The sequence below is a fragment of the Parus major genome, chromosome 12, assembly GCF_001522545.3.
Source record: "Parus major isolate Abel chromosome 12, Parus_major1.1, whole genome shotgun sequence".
In the NCBI taxonomy this organism is placed as follows: Eukaryota; Metazoa; Chordata; class Aves; order Passeriformes; family Paridae; genus Parus; species Parus major.
In genome coordinates, this window is record NC_031781.1 from 7,093,993 (window position 1) to 7,119,836 (window position 25,844).

General features: G+C 37.1%; 1 protein-coding gene across 5 annotated transcripts in view; it reads left to right on the forward strand.

Annotated features, from left to right (window-relative positions):
• Positions 1 to 25,844, forward strand: part of CACNA2D3 (calcium voltage-gated channel auxiliary subunit alpha2delta 3) — a 385,680-nt gene that overhangs the window by 152,358 nt on the left and 207,478 nt on the right. For all 5 annotated transcript variants that reach the window (XR_001523933.2, XM_015641179.3, XM_015641181.3 and 2 more), the window contains 4 exons: positions 2,497 to 2,659; positions 20,418 to 20,549; positions 21,926 to 21,986; positions 22,076 to 22,226. Coding sequence is in view for 4 of the 5 variants with exons in the window: in XM_015641179.3 (XP_015496665.1) it covers positions 2,497 to 2,659; positions 20,418 to 20,549; positions 21,926 to 21,986; positions 22,076 to 22,226 (507 nt within the window). In the remaining variant the exon portion in view is untranslated. The remainder of the gene's footprint in view (positions 1 to 2,496; positions 2,660 to 20,417; positions 20,550 to 21,925; positions 21,987 to 22,075; positions 22,227 to 25,844) is intronic.

Below are 25,844 nucleotides of genomic sequence, written 5' to 3' on the forward strand. Positions count from 1 at the left end.
GACTCAGTCTCCTGTGCTTACAGGGTATGGCAGAGCAGCCCAGAGTTCTGCAGACTGTCAGCAACAGGATTATTTGGGGTGTCTTAAATTTGGTCAGCTCCCTGCTGGGGCAGAATGGTCCAGTGCTTGTTCTTCTGGGCACTGATCCCATTATACTGGCTTGCACTAGGAAAACTTTACAGCGATAAAACTGAAAACTGAGATTCCTATTTACCTTGTCTTATTATTATGATACAGGGTGGGCTTTCAAAATGTCAGATCAAACATGCAGAATGATGCAGATACTGCGAAGGAATGTACAAGCAAAAAAAAACAACCCCAATGTATTTACTTGAGCAAATCTAAATGCACAAAGGTCTAAAAGTTGATTTTTAATTCTAATGATTCATATAACAGCTGGCATGAAGGAGATTTCCTCGTTCACCTGCAGGTCTCTAGGTAAGGTTGGAGTAAACTCATCTGTTGGACAAGTCACAGTAGAGCTGAGTCTGCTCCTAACCTGGATAATTATCTTGTTATTTATTAGACTAATAACTGTCTGGTGTGTTATATTGTCTGCACTCAGAACTCACCTAGGTAAGGTTGTATCAAAGACTGACCTCCATTGACAAGATTAAATTGAAGTAATTTTCTCTAAGAGCTCAGGTAGAGTATTTGTGTTGTCAGCAAACAGGACTTTATCCTCTTTCCCTCGGGTTTTATCTCAAATGCAGTGTCAGAATGCCAGATGGATTTACTTTAATATTTTTTCTTCAATTTTTAATATTCTTTCTATCACCTTTCAGCTGTCACACTAAATAATTTCCTTGGAAAGGAAGAGCCCAAAAGAAGCCATTGTATAACAGCTCTGCTTAAATGCTCATCTTTTTCAGTAGTATTTTTGAGCTGCATGCATTACCTGATGTTCAGTCCTTACAACTTGCAGGACTGTCTTAAATGTCCTATTTCTGTAGGCTTCTCACTTGCAAAAAAACCCTCAACAAGCCAAAGCCAACACCACCCCCCACCCAGATCAAACAGAATAAACCCCAAAACTAAACTGAAAAATATTAATAATCTGCAATAACATAAGGACTACTTCATGCTGCAATTTGCTTTTAAAAAAACCCAAAATAAATCATATTATTTATGGTAGATTTGAGAAGAGAAAATACAGACTCAGACTAATAAATCAATGAATACTAAATCAACTGAAGAAACAATCAGTCCTAAATATCTGCTATTATAAAATAAGTGGTTTCTTTCTTTTTTTTTTTAGTGGTTGGCTAGCCTTGCCACTTACAGAACTTGATGAAGGAGGTTGCCTACACTGAATAAAATTAAATAATGCTTTTTGAGAGTTGATTTCAAGTATATTCTGACATCCTTATTTGAAATTTGTCCATTTTTAAAAAAGTATTATAAAAGCAACGGGCAAATAAAATTTACTTCTTGAAATTACTGAGTCTGTATATGAATTTCTGTAGAAATGATTCCATGATATGTACCTTAAGTTCAGTTCAAGAAGAACAGTATATTGCTGCATATTCCAGCACAGAATACTTTATCCTCAAATAAACTTAGATTTATGTTTAAATATTATATGCATTTACTCTCAAATGGATATTGGGGCAAGGACTCAGATTAATGTGATTCTTCAAAGGCACTAAACTTTGACCTCCTCCAGTTAGGAAGCACATCACAAATTGTTGCCAATGGTTAAGGTATTTAAGAGGTTAAAAAGTAGTTTGTACTGTTTGCTGCTTTCAAGGCTTAGTAAAATTTCTGGTTAAACTAGGTCATAAAGATATCAATAATTTCATCTAAATTGCTTTTGCTTATCTGGTTGTATTTCTGTACAAAATAGGCCAAATAGTTTTCAGGAATCTTTAACAGGCAGACAACAATTCCTTGTTCAAAATAAGTCACTGTTAAGTTTATATGTCCATATTAAAGTACACATAATTTACAAGGCCAGCTATGATGTGCATTTCTAAAATTCAGTATAAAGCAAATAATTTTAGGAGATGTCAGTCTGTACACATTGAGTACACATCTACAGCTGTAGTTAATACTCCTGTGAAGTAAAAACACTTTTAGTTTGTCAGGGACTAAGTTCAACACTGACAGCAGCTCTTGATCTGGTGGAAATAAGGTAAACAGAGATCATAATTAAGTAATCATCCAGAAAAATATTTAAATTTAGAAAGCCTTGTATTAAAAATAGTACATATATTGTTTATGATTAGAGATTTTCTTGGACTGTCCGTAGTATTTTCAGGGCAGCCAGAGAACTGAAACAATCTGGGGTTTTCTTGAGATGTATTGACAAATCTGTTTTCATAAATGTACCTGTATGAAGAGTATAGAGGGAATCTGAGAAAAGAAAAAAAATTCTTGTTCTACTCTTGTAGCTGGAGATGTTGATCAGTGGATTGACATATGCATTAAACTGTTCAAACCTCATTTTTATGCTGAATGTGCGTTCTGAATAGAGAATGTGGGTTTCTGTTGCAGTATGAATATTTCAATGCTGTGCTCATCAATGAACGAGACGAAGAAGGAAACTATCTGGAGCTGGGGAAGGAGTTCATTCTGGTGCCAAACGACCACTTCAACAACTTGCCTGTGAACATCAGTCTGAGTGATGTCCAAGTCCCCACCAATATGTACAATAAGGGTAAGAAAAGGCTGCTTTATTTCATCATTCCACTGGCCAAACAAAAGCACACCCTTGCTTAAAAATGAAGCTGTTGATTAACTGTGTATTATCTGTGTTTTCCAGTTGGCAATAATACTGAAATTTTCTATGGAAGAATGTTTTAAGTATGACAGTTATGTAATATCTTTTGTTTTGTGGAAATTTAGCAGTTTAATGAGGGTAATTATTTGCACATGAGGCTTGCATGAGTTCTGCCATAGACTATGGCAAAATATGTTTACTCTAGTGAATTACTTTCCAGAATCTTCAAATTATTTGAACAGAGCTTACATTGTCACCAGTTTTATTCTATCTTCGTTGAGATCTATCACTATCTTTGAAAGATACAGGATAGGTGGAAGGGAATACTTTATTAGATTTATACTATCATAAATCTAATCATAAATTTCTGAGAATATTTGTAGCAGTATATGTGTTATTCTGGCTCTGTACAAAAACTCTGCTCTGAGTTTGTAGGTAATATTTAGAAGGAATAATTTCTACTCCCCTATTTGACATAAGTGCTGGATAACACATTGTACTAGCAAACAGCAACATTAGGTATTAGAAGTGATGGACTTGGATCTAGAAATTTGGAATGTAAAAAAACTCAGATATTCATTTACTCATTTTCCTTTTGCCACTTCCCTTTAATCAGACAGCAGGAATTTGTATTTTTGCAGTGCTTGTGCAGCACCTATCTATTTATTTTTCTCAAGCCAATAATAAAAGAAAACTCAAGAAGGAAGGCACCGAAGTTTCCTAACAATATCTACAGTATATTTGTCATTGGTCTGTAGGAAGCTGCCTAATCTCATTATCTGGTTTCTCTTCTGTGTTTTAACTATACTAAAAGACATCTAAAAGGACATTAAATGCTTTCCTCTTAATGCATTCCAGGTTAGCAATTGTGGTAATTCAGGCAAGGATATTGTGTAATAAGGCGAATTAGTTCAGATAAGTTGGTCTGGTAACACAAGCAGCGGATATGGCAGCTCCTTTTCAAAGTTAGGATTCTGACTTGAGGATCCTGAGAAGCCAAAACTCCTACAATAAAGTCTTAAGCTAGGGATGAAAAATAAATCTTCCTAGAGAGTATTTGAAAGGTTGTGAAATGATTACTGCAGGATATTTTTAAAAGACTTGGAAAATGCTTAAAGCTTGTAAAGATACCGAATGACTTTTTTTGTGCAAGTGCTAATATTTATTTAATCAAGCCTGTCTATAAATTAATTCGTTCCAGAATTGCTAAGGAGGAAAAAGAAAAGGAGGGAATATAGAGGTCAGGCAACTGTGCTTTTCTGGAGAAGGAAATTATCCTGAGTAGTTAGTGAGAACAGTAGAACTAAAGAACCCTCAGGTATGTGATGGGTGCTACTGCTATGTATTGAATGCATTTTATATGCTGGTTACTTAAAGGCCAAAGCCAAAGGGCTTGCTACATCTTGGTTTGGCTTCTCAAACATATCTCTACATTTTCTGTAGAGATGGGGAAGATAGGGTTCTGTGATGATTCCTGTTTCTACTTTGTGTAATCCAGACCATCCAAAATTGTCACTTTATGCAGCTGCAGAGAAAAAAACATTTTTTAATCACTTAAATGTATTCCAACTGCAGAAATATGGTTTGTTATTAGAATTTTCCTTGCACATGGACATAATAATCTTGTTTGGAGCCTGTCAATGTTTGGAAATGGTCCTCTTACCAAGAAGAGATCTATATACTTAATTTTTTTGTTCCCCAGTTCTGTAATGCAGAGAGGTGATAACAAGTTAATTTAGTCCTAACCTGAGGGTAAAAGCAGTAGATATTGATAGGTTTACAACCAAGTGTCTGCAGAATACCGTTTCTCTATAAAGGGCCTGTTGTTCATTTCCAGGTTATGTTTTATTTTATTGAATTACTATGGAGAACCACAGCCAGAACTCACAGCTGAAAACAGAAAAACACAAAAAAGCTGAAAACAAGTGTGATACAGAATAGTTAAACACAGGGCTTTTGAGTAAACGTAGGAAAAAAAAGATCCATATTTGTAAGCTAATTCTAAACTTTTTCCTTCATTTTGTTTTTTTTAGTTGTACACATATTGATAATTTGCAGTAGGTTCAGAGAAGTGTCACAGGACTCATCAAAGAATTGACAAATGTGCTATGGACTGAGACCACAGGAGCTCAGTTCATTTAGCTTATTCAAGAGATGATTAAAGGCTTAATTAGTTGTTTTGTAGTTAATTACTATTACCAGGCTCTATAATCTGGTTGCCAAAGATTGTAAAAATCCCATGGCTGAATTCAGGTTCCATTATTTTGCAAATTGCACTACAGTGGGCTCAGTTAAGCCTTGGGAAAGTTTTGGCCTGGTCAGCTTCCATCATCACAGTGATCTTGCCCAGCTGTAGAATCACTGAAGTTCACAGTCCCTAAAGTGGGCACTAAATGAGATTGGCTTAAAAATCTTGGCACATAAACATATTGCTATTCTTCATATATCTTCTGGCTCTTTCAGCCTCTTCATAGAAAAGCTTTAAGATGCTGATGGTAACAACAGGATTAGATAATTCCTATTTTAAGGACACCATGTTTGGAATCTGAAAATAGAGAGCAATACCAAATTTCATTACATTTATGATTTTGAAAAGAGAGCTAAAAAAAAAAGTATGTCAACCTAATTTGTAAGTATACACTAGTGGCATCTTGGAGTATGGAGTATGGAGTTCATACACATAAAACATAGAAGGAAAGATAAATGAATTAATTTAACAAAGAATCGCTACTTTGCATTTACAGTGCTCTTTATCATCATTGTAAAATACAAAGAGCTGATCTGGTTATTGATGTGCTTTTATACTTTTCATTTCCCTCTTTGCACACACCCTCGTTCCCTGCTTTCTCCATATCTTAGAATGCTGTATTGGTTTTGCACGTCCTGGTTTTTGGTAGCAGGGGGCCACAGCAGTGGCTCCTGTGAGGAGCTGCTGAAAGCTTCCACCATGTCCAGCAGAGCCAAGCCCTGATGGCTCTGAAGTTGGACATGCTGCTGGCCAAGGTGGGGCCAATGAGAGAGGCTGGTGATGCCTCTGTGGTGACTTGTTTAAGAAGAAAATCAAAACTAAGTCTCAGTTTTTCTCCTAGTCAGAGGAGAGGAGGAGGTGAGAACGTGTGAGGGAAACAACATGGAGACACCAAGGTCTGTGGAGAAGGAGGGGCAGGAGGTGTTTCAGGTGCCAGAGCTGAGGTTCCTCTGCAGGTGAGGACCTTGGTAAAGCAGCTGTGCCCTGCAGCCCACGGGGATCCACAGGGGATGCAGAGACCACCTTTAGGATGTTTTGCAGGAAAGATGATGGTCCTTTTAAACTGCACAACATTCTCCTGGTCTCCTTCATTTTTTTGAAGAAACTGCTCGTTATAATGTTTTGTTTTAGAAATGCTTAAGCATACTTTGGGAATCTAAATCTGTCTCTGCATTCTGTTTCTACTCTTTGAATGCAAATTGTGCTCATTGCCCATGGTCTCATTGCCCACAGCCACAGGATCTGCAAGGCAGTATCTTTTTAAACAATGAATAATTAATTAATTAAGACATTTTGCGATAACTATCTTAGCAAGCAGTACCTCTTCCATCCACAAATTTGGCAATTATCAACTGTGTATAGATTTCTGATTGAAAGCAGAGAAGATGTTCTCAGTGAATTAGTCTTATAAAAATATTCATAGAGGAAAAAGAAGGGAAGAATGAAGGTATGTTTTTCATGTTAGAAGGAAAGTTTAATATTTGGAAGACAGGATCAGTCTGAATGCAGTTTGGACAATGCAAAGGCAGAGTCCAGGTGTGTATAGGGCACTGTCTCATTTAGCTGCTGAGCTCTTTTATTAAAAAAATTTACATGGGTTACATAGAGGCACCAAATGAGTTCTCATAGGTCTTATTTTTTATGTCTTCCTGTTAATGTAGAATGTAAATGATCTGGGAGGTGCTGCTGTCTGGGACATACCTCGCATGTTAGACTTCCACAGCTACACATTCCTAAGATACTCAGATACAACTTTCTATATATCAATCAGTCTATTTTAAAAAGCTATTGTAGAAGACATTAGTAATAATGAAAAAATTATGAATAATTTAAAGTTTGTATGGTTTCAGCATTTGATTTATTGCTTTCTGAGATGGCAGTAGTATATTTAGAAGAATCTAAGAATGTGACATATAATTAAAAAGTAACACTTGGAATGTGGGCTAGGCTTTCTGGCAGCCATCCACGGGAGCATGGCAGTATGATTGCCACTGGGGAGAGTAAAATTCTATAATGGATTTATATGTACACAAGGAAATGATAAAAGTAGATTCAAAACTGATCTTGCAGATGTTGACAGTGTATAAAAGAAAAATAGAGTAGCATTTTACCTTTTGTTATTATGAGAATATAGATAGCCAAGATCCCGTATTCTTTGTCCAAAATACGTGTTGTATCTGGGATAAAGAGCCTACTCCAGTTTTTGGTTTTTTCCCCTAAATCTGTCACCTCATATTTACCCCTACTTGTGGACAGCCATGACATATTTTCTGCTATTGAGTTTTCACTCAGCAGTTTTTCCATGGAAGAGGCTTATGAATATTTGGATAAATGTGGTTTTCAGAGGAATGTAGATGAAAAGCAAAGCCAAGGTGTGGGTCAGTGTGTCTTGGTGACACATGCTCAGGCAGTTCTAGGTTATGGCACCTGTTGAAAAGCAAAGCCTAGCATAGTACAGTACCAGAGGTGACACACAGCATGATCACATCCACTTATAGTAGCTTTGCATAAAATCTAGGAAACACATGAGGAAATACATTGTCTCAATATTAACTGAAAACAACTTCTGGTTTTACAGATGGTCTTTGTTTATATGACAAGGTAAGTGTTACATTTCTAGAAAGGTGAAGAGCCCAGGTTCTCTTCAATGATTCAAAAATACCAGGATGCAAGCACTTCTCTTTGCCTTTTAAACTCTATTTCTCAGTGTAACAGTTTCTTCACAGTAAGAAATTTAGAACTAAAGAGAGACTCCTGTGCCTGAGAGCTTTTTCATGTATAAAATTATTCTTTTCTAACCCCCTTATATTTCATAAAATCTTACAATATCTCTGCCTCCATATTTGGTCTAAGATTGAAATTTTGGACTAAAATATTGCACACCTGAAGACAACATTTCTAAATGTTTTTAAAAATAAAAATTTCTTGCAGAATAAGCCAACTTTGACTTTCCTCATGGGGTATTTTGACAGAAGTAAGGCAAGGGTGGCCATCTGTGAACCTATCTAGCAGCCCTGGACAGTATCTCTGAGATATGGTGGAGGAGGCAGACATGTGCCAATAGAGGTAGATTGGAGAAAGGATAATTTCTTTATTTGGATCAAATCAGATGCATATTGAGAAGTATGCTTGATTTTGCCTTAAAAAAACCAAAGAACAAAGTAAAACAATTTATCTTTGCAATAAAAGGGAAGTAGGCTTGTATAAGTTGATTTAAAGTAATGGGAGGTTTTTCCTTTGTTGTCATTTCTAGTTTACTGAATATTTAATCTTGTTTTACTTGCTTAGTTTTATAATGGAGAAACACTTCCTAGAGGATAAACCTTCATCCCATTAACACAGCTGACAGTGCAATTAAATGCATTCTATGGCTTTGCAAGACTTAGTTATCCACTGAATTTGTTGTATTTATTAAAAGTCATTGAGAAAAGAGTCCAAACTTAACTACTGGATAAAACCCCCAGATTTTCCAATTTTAAATATTCTTAATTGTCTTAAGTGTATTTTTGTTTTCCTCACCAGTGGATGTCTGAGGAAAAGACACATGTATATAGACATATATGAAAATACATATTTATATATATCTATATGTGTGTGTATATATATATCCTGTGTGGTGGAGAGTGATGCAGTCTGTTCTCACATCAAAGGATGTTGACATATCCAGTGTGATTCACTGAAGTATTACAGGAAATATTATGGACACAAGATAGTTTTGTGACCATGGTTCTGCAGCTAAGCTGTCAAGTTCTGCATCAGAAGAATTTTAATTTAAGCTGTAGTACAAGAGTAATGTCTGTTTTCCTGCCTATGCAGAGACAGTCAGATCACAGCTCTGCACTGCCTGCTGTTTGTACAGCACACAGATCACTTCTGAGAGCCAGGATGATATTGTAACCAGTATTTTAGTGCTTGCCTGCTTTCCCAGAGTTTGTTTCCAGTGAGATTCCATTGTATAGCCCGAGGCACAGCTTCTCACTTTAAGCTCTGTGACTATTGAAGCATTTCAGAGCTGGCTCAGCACTTTGGTCTCTTCAGCATAGCCCCAAGTGCCAGTGTCACACACACAGAGTTACATTTTCATGGTCCTGAAATCCAGCGCGTGCTCAGCTACTGTGCTCCGTGTGGGGAGATTGAAGTCTGTGCTTCAGAATTCTGTGGAACTGACATCTGCATCTTTTAGCTTGGGCTTTTTGCCCTTTACTCCTAGTAAAGCCCTGGGGTGAATATCACATGAACTCTTAAATGCCATTCAGAGGTGCACACACAGCAGCACCATGCTGTTACAAATGAATAGGCTTGTTCTGAACAGACTCAGTTTTGGAAACTTTTCTTCCCAGGATGATTTACAGTGATGTCTGTTCAAATTAGTCTGAACACAGAAACGTCCACTCCTGCCGTGGAACTCTGTGAAAAGAATTGATGTCTTTGAAGTGCCCATGGTGAAATGTTGACTGGTGTGTGGAAAAGTGAGATGTAGTGGGCAATGCATGAAAGGACCATATTAACTTGTGAAGTCTACAGCAATAACTGTCTTTCATCCATGGCTTTCTTGGTCCCTTCCTGTTTTCCCTCGTTGCTGCAGCTGAATTGAAATACCAGTGTCTGGACATGTGCAGGGGGTTATTCAGGTGCATTTTCTCCTTAGAGAAACTCGATACCGATAACCACCTTACCTAAAAGGCATTAGCTCTGCTTCAGGGAGGATGTGTGCTCTCTGCAGGGAGAGGAAAATATGTTAAAATCAATTAGTGAATCTAATAATGATATGTCAAAATAAAGCATAAAATTTCCCCAAAAGTGTTGGGTCTGGGAAGTTGCTCTCCAGTTTTCATTATACTGGAGGATGGGGCTTGTAATAATGAACAGTGTTTCAGTTTTTCCTTGTATGAATACATTTTAAACTCAGGAAGAAAGATGAACTTTTAGCCCAGTGCTTACGCTGATTTCTTTTTAATGTTGACATGATTTATACTGAATACATTTCTTATAATTTACCTAGAACTATTTCTGACATTTCATCATGTCTACCACTATGTGTAGTGTACACATGTACACATGTACTGCCAGGTGATTTAGAATTATATTTTGAGTTCACTGTCATGTTTTTGTGAATTTTGTAATTAAATCTCTATTCTTTACTGTAATATATTATAGAGGGGAGCAACTGAGTAATATGGCTTAAATATAATTGTAATTAATGTCCAAAACCCTGTCCTTGATAAGAACTCCCTCTTTCCTACCCTGGCATTAGACTGTGATCCATGCATTCTGCTAGTTGCAGTTTTGGCACTGGGGAGGATTTTTTTATCAGATTGGCTGTCTTTGGCAAATACCTACCAGCAGCCCAGTGGTTGGTTGGTTTATAAAATCTCAACTATCATAAACTTCCAGGTTCCTCATAACTATGCCTCAGTAAATTACTTCTGCATTTTTACATTGTCAGGCCTGGTTCTCTGCTGAGTTAGGAATTACACGTATGTTACAGGAAAGATCTTTTTTTAAGACAGCTGGAGAACAGTTTGTGCATGGTCAATAATTTTGTGAAAAATTATTTTCTCCAAATCCTTTTTTTGATTGAGAATAAAGAAGAAAAAAACCAAACCAAACAAAACAAAGCCCAAAAGAAAAATATTCCACTGGATTACAGATTATCAGGTATCTATCCAGATATATTTAGATAATGAAGTAGAAGCCTTTATGTAAGATATTGCTTTGTCTTTAGTGACAGAGTAGAAAGAATCAAGCTAGAAAATAAAATTTGATGATCAATCATACAGTCTGAAGTTAATCTGCTACTTTGAAAACTAAAAGCAATAATATAAATTTTAATTTAGAGAATCTGTTTTAAGTGTCTTCCGTCTGTTCTTCTCATCCTGATACTGTGATAGAGCTGCTGTTCTGGAGTTTTTGAAGTACAGGAAGCAATTTTATCAGTGCTTTCCATAACTGCAGAGTTTTTCAGTGATGGATGCAGAAGTCCATGAATATTTTCAAGCGTTTCTGTCAACAGGAGATATGGTTTATGTCAACTCAACTAACAAACATAAGGCACACAATATGTTGCTGAGAGTCTCAAACTGTGTAAATCAAGCTGTAAAATCCATGTTTTTTAAAACTGTTTCATGACTGTAAAATACACTTTAAAGTTCAATAATTAGTAAAAAGATAAAGAAGTCTTCAGTAACAATAGTCTAAATTCATTTTTCCTTAAATTAATGGCACACTAATACTAATTCCATGTCAATGGATTTAAAACACATTCAAATATTAACAACCATTTGACTCTGTAGCCATGACCACGCTGTGTAAATATGGATTTATAAAAAAAAGTTATTAAAAAGTATCTTACAGCTCTTAAGGTATATTTGGACTTCATTTATTTTGAGGACAAGATGACTATCAATATTTTCCTACAGATTTAAATTCAATTCTTATAATTGCTCACATTTTCACAATTCAATTTCTTTCCATGTTTTTTTTTTTTTACAAGGTTGCAATACTGTTTTGCAGAAAGAGGCTTTATCTCTTTGTCTTACAGCTTTGCTCATGACATGATTCTTAGCAGCAAATGTGCACTGTCTTTTGTGCCTCCCTTTGCCTCTGTCATCTATCATTTCACTTGCTGTTGAAAGTATAGATTTTATCATGTGACTTAAACCTTTGTTTAAAAGCTTTCTGTTGGGATTATTGTTATTTCTGCTGTGGAAAGTTTGCAATCAATTGTTTGTGTGCTCTTTTATTGCTTTGTGGATTGTAGATTGTGTAGTAGTTTGGGTTGGAAGAGAGGTCATCTACTCTAATTCTTTACAATTAAAAATATCATCTACTCTAATTCTTCTTCATGGAGCAGGGACATCTTCACCTCAATCGTGGTGCTCAGAGCCTGAGCAGGGAGGGGACACCAAGCAACTCTGAGTAACCTGTTCCAGTGCCTCACCAACTTCATCGTAAAAAATTTCATCCTTATCTCTAGTCTGAACCTGCCATCTTTTAAATTAAAACCTTTATCTCTTTCCATCCTTCACCTCTTTCTACATTTACAATCACCAATACTTTTAAAATTATTTGCAAACAATATGAATAGAATGCAACTGTGAATAATTCTGATCTCAATATCTTTAGTACAAAAGACTACAGGTGTAGCCTGTGTTTTTCTGCATACTGTATTTACTTCTTGAATGCTGAAAACATTGCAAAAGGAGATCTTGGACTTAGACTTCACAAATATTCTTTAAGTTTTGCTTGAACAGTTTAGAGACTGGTAAAGAATATTACCTGTGTCAAATGGCATTTCCATTGCATGCTGCTCACCGCATGTTAAAAGATGAGTTTATGCACTATAAGTCAATAAATGCAGACTCTAATCAAAAGTTTTGCTTGCATAAGAAAAAAAATCTGCTGCATGTAATAGAGCCTTCTCGAGAAGATATTGAAATGTGATGAACCACAACCATTTTTTGATTGAGGTTTTTTCAATTTGATACTTAAAAAGAGCTATGAATATCATTCAGTCATACTTTCCTATCAATGCCTTCCAACTGGCTGCCAAAATTGAGATTACCTATTTTCTGGAATATTAGAACCAAAAAAATCATTTCTCAAGTGATGCAGAAAGATTATAATCTGCAGCTAGCACATATGCAAAACCGTTTTCCTGTAAGGTGTGAAATTAAGAAATAAAATCTTGTCTGTCACTGTCGTATATGATTTTATGGACTTTGGTTCTGAACATTCAGCATCCCGGAGTTGTTATTTAAATATTTATGGTCACATACTGTCCTGGAGCACCGTATTTATATTTTGTAATCTTTCACCTGGATTGTTTGTCTTCACATTTTAAGGTCTCTAGGACAGTGTTTGCACTGTCTTCCTAACACTGGGCATGGTTTAATTTAAAAGGAGTTTTCTTAGTTCATCAGATTTAATCAAAGTTTCAGAGAATGTCCTATCTTCCCATATTTCTTTGTTTTAACTCTTGTTGCCTGTTGGACAGAGATGCACAGACTTCTCTGCTTCTTCCATCTGGTTTTGTTTAAATTCTGCCTCAAATCTGATTCCCAGAATTTACTCAGGCTGCTGCTTTGTTCTTGAAAAGGGCTTTAGCTTCACAGATTTATTTTTTTTTTTAATTTTTTTTTCTCTCAAGCCTCTGTCTTTAACAGCAAGCCTTTTGGAAATGTTGGCATGGCCAGGCAAGATGTGTACTGTGCTTTATCTTTGCTGTGTTCTAGTCTGTCTCTGGCTGTGGATCTAATCTGTGTGTTTCTAATACATCCTCATCACCATGGCAACTAGATGTCAGATCCAGGCTACATGGAAACATAAAGTATTTCCTCTAGAAAGCCCCAGTCTCTCCCACTCCTGATCCAGCAGCTGTTGCTTAGTTACTCAGCATTGGGCTTTTTCCTTTGACAAATGTGAGCCAGTGACTGTTTGTTACTGAACACTATCTCAGGTACAATATTAAGAAGCTTTTTGACCTGACACACCTCTGTCAATCATGATGCCACCCCTACTTCCTTGTTGCTTTTAAGGACAAGAAAGTGACAATAATAATGGGTGTCTGAAAACCTTTAGGAGTGAATATGCATTAATTAAATGGTTGTCTGGCAGACTAAAACTGTAACTTTACTATGTAGCGAAGAAGATTGACATTTGACAAAGAAAAATAGTAGTTTATCTAAATATACATATTCATTTTGTCTACTGTTTTAGAATCCTGTAATAATTTGTTTCTCCATGCTGCCACATTACACAGACCCTTTGCTTTTTCTAGGGTATGTGTTGTGTGAAGAGGAAGGCGGCTTGCTCTTCTGGTTAAGCATTAGAATGCTTGTCTGGAATATAAACTGTTTCAAAATATTGTTTGGCTAAAAACTTACAAAGACATTTTTACACTATACTTTGTTTATTTAGGTGTCTTACAGCTTTTATTTGGCACATTCCTGAAGGAGTAAATAGTGTTTAAGAATACATAACAGATTTTGCAATGTGCTCATCCCAAGATACATTTGTACATCTGCTCATTGTTTTTAATGCTATCTTCAGAAGCTTTAGGACCAGCTGAACATTTTCATATATTGTATGAGTAAAACTTCCATCTTACTCAGATTTTGCAAGCAGTCTTTTGTGCAAGGAGGGGCTACACAAGGATTATAAAACACAAGAGAAGTAAGGGCCTGTTGATTTGAGAGGATAAGAGATGGTGACTTGCTGTGGTAGATAAGTGTGCTGTTATATCCAACACTTGCACATTCATACTCTGTTGATGCTCCCAGGAATGGAGCAGTAGTGATTTAATTTATTATAGCCCAGTACAACAGTGATGCATTTTACTTGCTAAAACATTTCTCTCTGAAGGTTCTCATGCCTCCATTTACTGCCTGCAAGAAGCATGATGTGTTGATAAACACAGGCTGACTTTGGAACCTCCTTCAAAGCATTATTTGTTGGTCCCAACTGCACCGTGCTGTGCTGTTAAGGCAGCCTGCTTCTGTAACTCCGTGTCTCTGAATGTCTGTGCAATAGGAATGGGACATTTTAGTGCTAATTAACAGGTTTGCATGGTCTTGTCTTTAAAATGGCTTTTGTAAAGACTGGTGGATGGATCTGCTCCTGAGAAATTTCTGTAAGGATGACTTTTATTTCCAAGACTGTGCCTTGCCTTTGTCATACATCACTTTGACAATAGCGCTGATAAAATTGTCCCTTTTGGTATGTTGTGCATTAAATATTTTACAGCATGGCTGGCTGGATTTAACAGCAGTCACATTTGCTTTCTTTTCCCCTGATTTGCAGTGTGTTCCAGTGGCTTCCTCTATTGCTCATTGGGACACTTTTCCTGGTCTGCCATTTGCCAGAGGTTTGAATTTCCTGGCTGCTGATAGTTACTCTTCTATCAGACTGTGCAGAAGTTTCTTCTTGCCATGTGTTAGAACTGGCTCCTTTTATTTGCAGTATTCATGGCTAATTTTGCTTCTGTGGTGAAAATACAGTGGATATAAGGCCTCTGTTCAATTTGCTTAATTCCTGTGTTCTCAGAATTTGTTTTCTGTTTTCCACTTGGAAAACCCTTTCTATCAGTGGTTTTCTATCTTGTTCATCCTTTCTCTTTACATTATGCCTTCTTAGAGTTCTGTGCTGTGCTGTTTTCTTACTATCCTTTCATTTTTCACAGTCCTCAATTTGTATCATGGGGAATTGTGGAAATGAGCATGTTTCACTGAAAATACAGAAGTATCCTATCTGCAGTAACATGAATTAATATATCTGTCAGGATTACTGGGTTTGCACTTTAGCTCTCAGCTCAAAGCAATTGCTGGGTGGACAATCCCATCTATTAGGAGCATGTCAGAGACAGGTCTAACTGCCTCAAATACCTTGGCTTCTGAGACACAAGCTCTATTAAAGCTGCATCTTTTAACTTTGTCCTGGGATGCCCTTGACTTCTGCTCTGAGTTTCTCCTTTAAAGCAGAAGATAATATTCTGTTTTCATAGATGGTGCCTATGTACTGTTTCCAGAGCTTACTCTAAACTGCCCTCTGGTCACTCTCCACACTGATTGCCTTTAGCTGTTACATCTAAGAAGTTAAGTGAAGTCCAGCCAGGCCAGTACCAAATGGGTGAAGTGGGCTCAAATCTCCACTGATTTGCTGCAGGAAATTTTCTATAACTCATGAAATGGCAAGCCCTTAGAAGACAGCAATGAATCTCTGTCCCAGAATACTGTTAGTGAGAACATTGCAGCTGTAATTCTGCTTTCAAATGAGCTAAAGTTGAATCTCAGTCCATCTTGTTAATTAAATAAAAAATTACAACCCCCCCCAAACCAAAAAAAAAGAACACTGTCCCTCCCACACCATAAAACAATACAAAGCATCACCCAAAAGCACTCATGAAACTCAACATAAAAATAAACACATCTGGCCATACTCCAGTTCTTCTGCTGCCACTTCAAAGGAGAAGGGTAAAGTTATTAGGGAAATGTTGGAAGATGAAGGCACTAAATGCCTACTGCTATGCCTTTATACAGTCACGTACTTGAAGTCTTTACCATCCCATATTCTTGCAAGGCGGGAATGTGATTTCTGACATTGGTGAACAGTTCCCAGCACATGAAGCAAAATGGACAAACACCTTCTTTTATGTCTACAGATGGCCAGATGCTTTGATCTGTGAGCTGATGCATCCACATTACCCTGGAGTCAGACAGAGGGGAAGAGAGAGAAAAAAGTGAAGGCAGTTGCCAAAACTGGCATCCAGCCCCAGCTCTTGAATATGCTGGACCACCCTGAAAAGCATTCATATTAGTGTTGAACAGTGTAATTATTGGATTGTTGTTATATGTCCCAGCAAAGTATGTGATTTTGTTATTCTTTAAAATAAAACCAGACTAAATATGTTGTCAATGTCATAAAAACTAAGCTAATATTGTTGCTATCTCTGAGCCAGAAAGAGTGCTGGATTTTGCATTCCTTTTCCAGTGCCTGGACCCATAGGCTGTGCTTGTTTTGCTTCTTGGTATGAGAGAACTGTTCTGCAGTTTAGGGCTGCCCTCGAGGCTCTCAGGCATTACAGGAGGGAAGATCATTTTTAATGTCAGCACCTCTGACAGCTTTCCAGGAGAAAGTAATGATTATATCACAAAAGGAATAGAATTAAGGGAAAAGACTAAGGATCATCAGTAACTTTTTTCTTGATAATAAAGCAGAGTACAGCAAGAAAGAAAAGCATTTCACACTTTCTTCATAGTTACTGAGTTCCTCAGTGGTTTCCCTTATTTTCTGTAAAACACATTGCAATGATTGAAATGCAGAATGGGTTGTGTAGGTATTAGTTTTGTTCTATAGATTTAGCATAATCTAGATACTTTTATGTGAACATAAAAAAAAAGTCATTACCTTTGGCTGTTGCACATATTTAGCTTGTGCACCTTCCTTGCCTTTTTTGAGACTTCAGTCCTTTTTGGGCCAGCAGGATCTGTGACAGCCACTTAATTACAACACGCATTTGTACTGTTCTTTGGAAATCTCATTTCAGTTTCGTGTCACTCTACCTATTTTCCTGGAGGTTGGTTTTATGTTAAATGTCAGTAAAAACAGGTAACAACTGCACAAACAATGGTGGAGAAAAATCCCATATAATTGCAAACCAACTCATCTAAAAGACAAGGGAAAGGGAATATTTTAATTATATTTTATCTTCCAGGAAGTAAAGCAGAAATTATATTTCAAGAACTGTGGTGAAAGCTATTTACATTTATCATCTTTGAGCCCCATAACATTACATTAATGATTTTGCATTTATTTTAAGCTTTACCTTTTATTTTTTTTTTCTCCCTCACCAAATTTCTGAATATTCACACAGATTAATTTACCACTATTGACATTTAACTATCTGAGGGATGCAGATGATGTTCTCCAGTAATTGAAAAACTTAAGGATACTGTTTCTAAATGAAGCACTGGGGGAATTTAAACAGTTTAGTGTAATTAGAAATTGCCCAGAACTAGTTTAACATACAGGTTATTAGATGATGACAGTGTAAATTTTAATGAGAACATGTGGTCAGAAATGCAATTGTATTTGGGGTGGTGCATGTGGACAGAGATGCACCCACACAGCAGCATCTTAAAGTTCAGAACAAAGAGCTCCAGTGTGAAATCCTTCTGCCTGAAGGTGCAGCAGGCAGTAGAGATTTCCAGGATTTCCAGGTCTGCTGTTTTGTGCTGTGCCTACATTTGTCCCCACACCACTTTTCCTTGTATTACAGGGATCAAACTGATTGTAGCCCTATTTACTTCTTTTATTAAAGTGGTTGGTGCCTAAAACATAACTGGATATATTGTTAAAAGAACAGCCATGCAGGGTGTGGGAAGGCAGGGAATTGTCATCAGCTTTCATTTTTGAAGGAACACAGTGAACATAGGTCACATTTTAATTGTGCCCTCTTATTTAAAGTGCCTGCTTTGTGCTCCTTCCAGCTAAAAAAATAAACCTATTAGTTTCAGTCATTGGATTAATGTTTAGAGTGATCAGCAGTAGGATGATTAGTGTTGTCAGCCTAATGCAGAATATAGACTCCACCAGTCTCGTTCAGGGAAAATTTCCTGATTTTATTTCCATGGAGTTCTCTAACATCTGTAATATGAATATATAAACATGTTAAGTGGCTCTTCACAGATGGTCTAAAAAAGGTCATTCCAAATATCCATAGATATTTCAATATGATTTTTAAAAAGTGATTTATATTTTTATATTTTATATACAAAAATATATTTTATATATTACTGGAAGGACTTCAGAACTTAGGAGGTGAATGACTAAAGTTGTGCCATGACCCTATGGAACTGGAATGCCTATAGAATTCAAAGAAAATTGTCATTGGGTTGGGAGGCAGAGGGTGGCATTAGAGCTCAGATTCATTAGGAAAGGACATTAGAAATTAGGCCCTGAGGATTCCAGGATAGGAGATAGCCAATGAATAGATAGAACTGTAAAATATCAAGGTACAATGGGCAGTATTGGAATGACATCCAAATTTAAGTTGCTAAAGAGCACTGAAGGTTATTTTGAATATAAATTAATATAAAATTATTCTGTTTGATTTTTTTGGCTTTTCACTAATCCTGATGACTGAAGGGCATATAATGAGCCTACAGCTCTCTAGAGACCTGAGAAGTGGTGCCTTGTCTTTTCCTCTAAACAGACTTTTCTAGCAACACCAGGAAAAGTGAAAGAACAAAACCCAAAACCAACCCTCTGAATTTGGTTGCTCTTTTCAAAGATGAATTAAACTATTGCCTTATCTCAGGATTGTGATGCTGAGTCAACAGTGCATCTTGCAATTTTTAGTGATTTGAATACTCCACTAGAAATGAAACATAGGAGCAGAATCAGAATATGAGTGTTTGAACTGGTACTGGGAAGTTCCTGTGGGCTGAGGAATAGAACTCTTTTTAGTGCTTCACATCTCAGGTAATGTCTGAATGCTGAACAATATTGTGGTTGATATTTTGGAATGCTGACATAGGAGAATATTTTTACAGACCAATGATAGAGTTCTGTCTTGAGAGCTGATTTGTGATGTTTTGGTTACAGCTCATTACTGGGGTAACTACAAATTGGGAAATGACTGGACAATGGGTTTTGCCAGCCAGGCAGGACTGGAGTAGTGCCCTTGGGCCAGTGAGATCAGTTTGTTTGATGCGTGTCTGGCGAGGCAGATTTTAAGTGTATATTTCATCCTTTAGAAAAACAAGTAACTACACTCCACGTGATTTAAAAATATCTGTTTTGTTGACCTACTTTTTCATCATTTCATCTATATATAAACCTAAATATTTATGTGAAAGCAACATGCAAACTTGTGTAGCTGAGACATTTCTGCATTTTTCTGCTGTTTTTCTTGATAAATGCAGGGGAAGATAACAATTTTCCTTTTTTCCACTCCATTAAAATCACATTTGAAGCAGTCTTCTGAAATCAGTACAGTGACATTATTTTGCAATCTAATGACTGCTTTATTTCAAATGCTTGAGCAAATGTTACTGTGTATTCATGTATGCACACTTTTGCAAATTAAAGAATACATCTGTGATTTCAGTTCTGTTTTTTCCTTTCTATTCTGCTGACTTCACATAAGGTTGAACAGAGAATATCCTCTATCTTAATTGTTACTCACCTTTCAAAATTCATGGTTTGAAATCCAGTAACTTTCTAAGACATGTTCATTGATTTCTCATTTCCCACTATTGAACCAAATCTGCAGCTTAAAAACTTACTTGTGCAGTCTGGGGTTTTAGGGATTGATAGATGGGGATGTCTTAAACAGAACAGTTTTAGCATCAAAGATTTGTTTTGTAGTTCTTTTTCTATGGAAATAAAACCTGATTGGGTAACTGTTGTGGAATGTGGGTTCAATGTTTGCCAAATAACGACTAGTGGTATTTGTCATGAGATGTTGTGTTTTTATGCATATCATAATTCAAGTGTGAAATAAAAGGTATTTCACTTTCTGTTCCAACATGAAAACTTTCAAACATTACCAAATTTAATGTTTCAAAAAATGAAGTGTTGCCACAAGACATTCCATGCATTTAGGGAAGGTACATTGAGTAAATAATCTAAATTAGATTGACTTATTTATTTTCTCCAGAACAAGCAATGTGGTGTTTCAAGACAGATGCTCTAAAGAGCAATTTTAAATTACCCAAAAAGTAGTACCAGGTTTATCTGCTCTATTTGAGCCATACTTCTGTTCTTTAAGTGAATTATTTATTTTGGATCACTTATTTGACAAAGGAAACTGAAATAATTTTGCAACAGTTTTCAGTCAATAGATTTTTGGGTATTGAATAAGCTGAAGATGTTAGAGTTCATGGGATTCTACTTAGATAAAACCACTTTTAATTGTGTGTGTATATTCTCTATTTTTTTTTCCAGATCCAGCCATTGTAAATGGAGTTTATTGGTCAGAATCTTTAAATAAGGTGTTTGTTGATAACTTTGATCGTGACCCATCTCTCATCTGGCAGTACTTTGGAAGTGCAAAAGGATTTTTCAGGCAATATCCAGGTAGGAAGAAGAGAAGTTCTTAAAATACAGTAAAGAATGCTGTGTACAGTATTGTGGCAAATCCTGACTGCCACAGATACTTGCAGATTTGATTTTACTTCATTTAGATCTCAGAGAGATTTTCAATCAAAATTTTGAAAATTTTGAGCTTTTTCAACCAATTTCTATTTGAAGGTGGAACTCTCATGATAACTCAAGTACTCATAAAAATTTCTATTCAGATTGACATATACACACATGTGAAAAATAACTTCTAAACAGGTTGTGAGGAAAGAGGGCAAAAGGATTAGAGCTTTCATCTAGTACTAAACTTAAATGGTGTGCTCTATTGTTGCACATGGTAAGACTTCATCATTATTTGTTCTATTTTTAAATTTCCACTTAACCTGGCAGATTTGCATTTAAAGATTAAAAAAGCTTGTTTGAAAGTTTATTTTCATACCAGTTGTAATAGAATGCAATCACATTACTTGTATTATTTCTATAGAAATAGGTTGAAACTTACATTGTTGCCTGTTAAGTTTTATGTTTCATCCTATACATACTGTACCACATTATAATGAACTATGAAGTTAAATAAGCTTTAACATTTAACAGATTCTCAGCTTCTGTGACTTTGAATCAGGCTCATAGTGGGTATTGTTCCTTGGGCTGATGTGGTTTAGCAAGTCTTGATTCTCTTAGTCTTGAGTTTAAGCAAGTTCACTATTAGTCTGTATGTCTGAAAGTGGCTGAAAGTAATGGCTACTACGTCTGTGTTAGTTTTAGATTATATTTCAGTTCCCAAGCTCCATGACCTTTCAAATATCAGTCCTTTACAAGGCTATCTCTTGTTTTGTGCTAGAAAATGAGTGTAAAAAGCAGGAAGAATTCCCCTGTCATTTTTTTCCTTGGAGATATTTTTTATCATATTTCTTCTGACTTACAACCAGGAGACATTACCTCTTCCCAGTGATGTGAGTGAAAATTCAGGGTATGACCTGTGAGTGAAGCAGGTGGTGTAACAGGAGCTGCTGGAGTTCACCATGGGTAGGAAGTGCTCAAGGGCTGAAAAGGACTCTGCAAAAGAAAGCTTGCCAGCACCAAAAACCAAGAATGGCAAGAATTTTATGAAAATAGTGCAATGAGCATAGTAGGCCTGAAGAGGTTTCACCTAACAATAGACTAAAAAGAAGTGAGGAAAAAAATTATTTCTGGTTGTTCTATTTTAGGAACTTTTCTTCCCCCCAGTATTTCCTATGTTATGATGGCACTGCTTGTTAAAGTATTTTCATACTCCATCAACTGCTACTTAGCCCCAATACCACAGATACTTTTTGAACAGCTACTGTGAAAATTAAATGTAATATTTTATTCTCTATTTTTTTTTTAAACAGGAATTAAATGGGAACCTGATGAGAATGGAGTCATTGCATTTGACTGCAGAAACAGGAAGTGGTAGGCAATTGATGACTGCCAGTGCTTAAGAAATTTGAAATGATGAAAACTTCAGTGTTTGAAAGAAGTTTTTTTTTCTTTCATCTCAGGTACATCCAGGCAGCAACTTCTCCAAAAGATGTGGTAATTTTAGTGGATGTCAGTGGCAGTATGAAAGGCCTTCGCTTGACTATTGCAAAACAGACAGTTTCATCTATTTTGGATACCCTTGGAGATGATGACTTCTTCAATATAATTGCTGTGAGTGTCTCAGCATTTATTTTTATTTTGCTATTTTTCTTCCATCATTTCTTGCTATTTGTCATGTTTTACTTCACACAAGCCACTTGAAAAATGTTGCAGACAGGTGATGGATAAGGTGATATCTGAAGCCACTGGAAAGATACTGTTTTTTCAGAGTGAAATTCTTCAACTATTTTGAAGATTCAGTCAAGTATCAATCATTTCAGCATTCAGTCAAGACATTTTGGACTGTTTGTCTACGACTTGTGATTTGAAACCCTTTAAAGAAGTAGTCTTCATTCTGGAGTTGCAAATAGTATTTTTTTTTTTTTAATTTGCTTGAACTCTGTATATTACCTTAACTTTTAACTTTGGGGTGTGTCTGCCTTCCCCCATGCTTTTCCCCCTCAGCTTCTGCAATACAATGCAAATTACAAAATAGGTGAAATGTAAGCATTAATACATTCAGATTTTAGCTTTTGTAAGGCTTGCATGGCATGATAAAATGCCAGCATAACTCCTCAATGTTCATGTTTTGGTCTGAAATGTATGTATGTGTAATTTGTGTAGAGAGGTTGCTGGTGTTTACTAACAGTGAGAAATCAGATCCTCAGTAGCTCCTCTTGTGTATACTGAATTTTCTCGTGTACTGAGTTTTCCATGGCACAGGTACAAGAGGCTGGTTTTATTGTACTTAAGAGTAATGGAAGTAATCTTGTGGGTAAGGATGACTTCAACAAATCCAAAACTGACATCAGAACTATGGTTTGCAGGGGAGGGAAGGGAGGAGTAATTGGTTGTCACATAAATTTTCTTTTGCTGATACTCTCTTGCTAGTACTTTATAAAGAAATAGTTTTCTCCAATCTGTAAATGTCTTCAACTTCTTGAATATAAGGAAGATTTTGGCCTTTTTTTTTTTTGCTACAAGGGAAATGTCCTTTGTGCACTAAATTAAATGACCCCAGAGACACAAATGTAAATCACTGAGATTGCATAGAAAATTAAGTCTATATGCATGAAGTATATGTAAATATACTGTATTTTTAATGTATAGCAAGCAGTTCAAACTATCTTTCATATTAATCTCTTTGCATGATAATTGCATAATTAGCAGAAACTCATGTTGTATAAAGATATAATTACATACTTTATCAAAAAAAGATTTACTGTCCTTAAAAAAAATGTGATTAACTGTGATCTAAATAACTTCTGTAAGTTGAAAGAATGTTTCAACTAAAGTAATTACTGAAATGCCTGCCCAGCCATTTTTTGGTGCATAATCTCTGCTTATCAGTAGTTGTAACAGTTACTCTGAATTATGTAGGAAGAAAAAAGAAAAGTTGCTTTTTTAAGTGAAAATTTTACTTTGGGAAAATCAAAAGGCTCATCTATAACAAAAAAAAAAAGTAAAAACCTACATAGTTCGAATCCAAACTAATGATTTTGCCTAAGTAGTACACCAGAAATACTGTGCAAATACTTTTAAAAAAGGCAAGCATGAAAAAGCTAATCATCACTTTTTCCAATTTAAAATTTATTTGAAAATTAACTGAGCTGTGTGTAAAACACTATGGAGTCACAGAATTTTTACATAACTTATTGTCAAATTACACGGGCTTCTGATCACTGAATTTGCATTGAGAAAAGGAAAGAATCACCCATATGAGCCTTTCCTCCCAGCTGCCCAGGCTGAAACTGTGCCCGACACCTCCCTGGGGCCAGCCCCAGCACCTTTGCTGCCCTTGCAGCCCCTCAGGATAAGGCAGCTGAGCCAAGGGCTGGTTTCCAGCAGCATTTCTGTCTTTGGAGCTTCTCATTGTCACCCCTGGCTGTGCCTTCCCTGCTCGCTGTTGTCCCCTTCAGCTGGGTCACCCATGGCCTGGTCCCTCGGGGTGTCCCTGCTCAGCCCGGCTCCCTCAGGGGTGTCCTCGCCCTGGTGTGGCCTGTGTGACCCTGGCCTGGCTCCCCACAGCTGTGCAGCAGCACACCCCTTTCACCAGCTGTGTTTCCAGATGTTTCCAGCTGCTGATGGCTCTTTCCAGGCTGTGTGTCCATTTGGGCACCTTGCAGTGTCTCTGGCCACAGCTGGTGCTGACGGGAGCTGGCTGTGAGGGCACAGGGCACTTTGTGACCCTCTCCCATGCTGCAGCCCCCCTGCACTGCATGGCTGGAATCAGAAATTCTGAATTTTTAGAAAGAAACCTAATTACTGTGCTAATTACAGCATTTGTCTGAGGTAATTTTTTCCTCCCTAGGTTCTCTTCTCTAGAATCTCTTGTAGGATGGATACGTGTGTGTTTGTTTAAATAAGTAGAAATAGCAATGGAGAATGTGTTTTTATGCTTACCAGCTCAGCTGTTTAATTTCATTAGGACATTGATGTGCAAACATGAACCTGAAGGTGTTCATGCACTGAAAGAGGTACTACAGAAATGTAGGGGGAACAAGGAGAGCATGAGAGGAGTGGCAGCAAGGGGCTGAAGCACTGTCCTCTTGCCTTGGGGTCCTGCAGGAAGAGTTTGGAGGGAGTTGTTTTGTACTAGGTCATGGAATCATGGAATGTGCCGAGTTAGGAGGGATCCATCAGCATCAAGTCCAGCTCCTGGCCCTGCACAGGACACCTCAATAGTCCCACCATGCACCTGAGAGCGTTGTCCACACACTCCTCGAGCTCTGTCAGGGTTGGTGCTGTGACCACTCCCCTGGGGAGTCTGTTCCACTCTTCACCCTCTGGGTGAAAAATGTTTTCCTGGCATATAATGTAAACCTCCCCTCAGTCAGTTTCCACTTGCTGTCTCACAAGACAAAAAAAATAACAGTGTAAGCAAACAAAAAAACTAGTTTGCTTGAAAATGGAACAAACTAGCAAGAGAGACCTGTGCTGTGGAGAAGGGAGCAGGCCTTTCAATGAGGAATGGCACAGGCTGGGGCTGAACCATGAACTGCTTTCAAATTGTGGTGTGTGAAAGACATAACGAGGGGACACAGTAAAGCCAGTCACTGTGATTTATGTTATCTGCAGAAATTGCTTCTGAAGCATTGCTTTGACCAAATGCCAGCAGGGCAAATGAAATTTGTCAAGAACGGAGATGTTTCAGTGATCAAAACAGGAGACAACAAAGCCCACACAAGAGGCTGCCTGGTGTGAAAGCAATGAAAATCCCATACAACTTTTATCTATAGACAAATGTTTGAGGGAGATTATATCTTACTCTTTGTCATTCAGGCATAGGCTGCTGATGTGACAACAGTTGCATTTGTAGGTAAGATAGACATTTGTCAGCCCAAGAAATCCCCTCTGTACAAGCAGATGCCTCTGTTTCCAGAGCTGTCCAGCTGTGCAGAGTGTGCAAAAATAGATCAGCTGTGCCCAGGTGCTGGAGACTGCACCTTCCCTCAGCACATGGCTGATCCTCGCTCAGACTGACTGCCCACTCCAAATTGTTGCTCTCTGGGGGCTCCTGGGCATCTGGAAGTCTCAGACAAATGGCCAAGTACATCCCTCGCTCCCCAGACCAAAATCTGAGGTGGAATAAGAGCTTTTTTAGTGGGGGAAATCTGGACAAACAATGTGTACTTGATGAAGCAAAGTTTTGAACTTGAATGACTGTGGCTGTCAGGATGGCTTTATAAT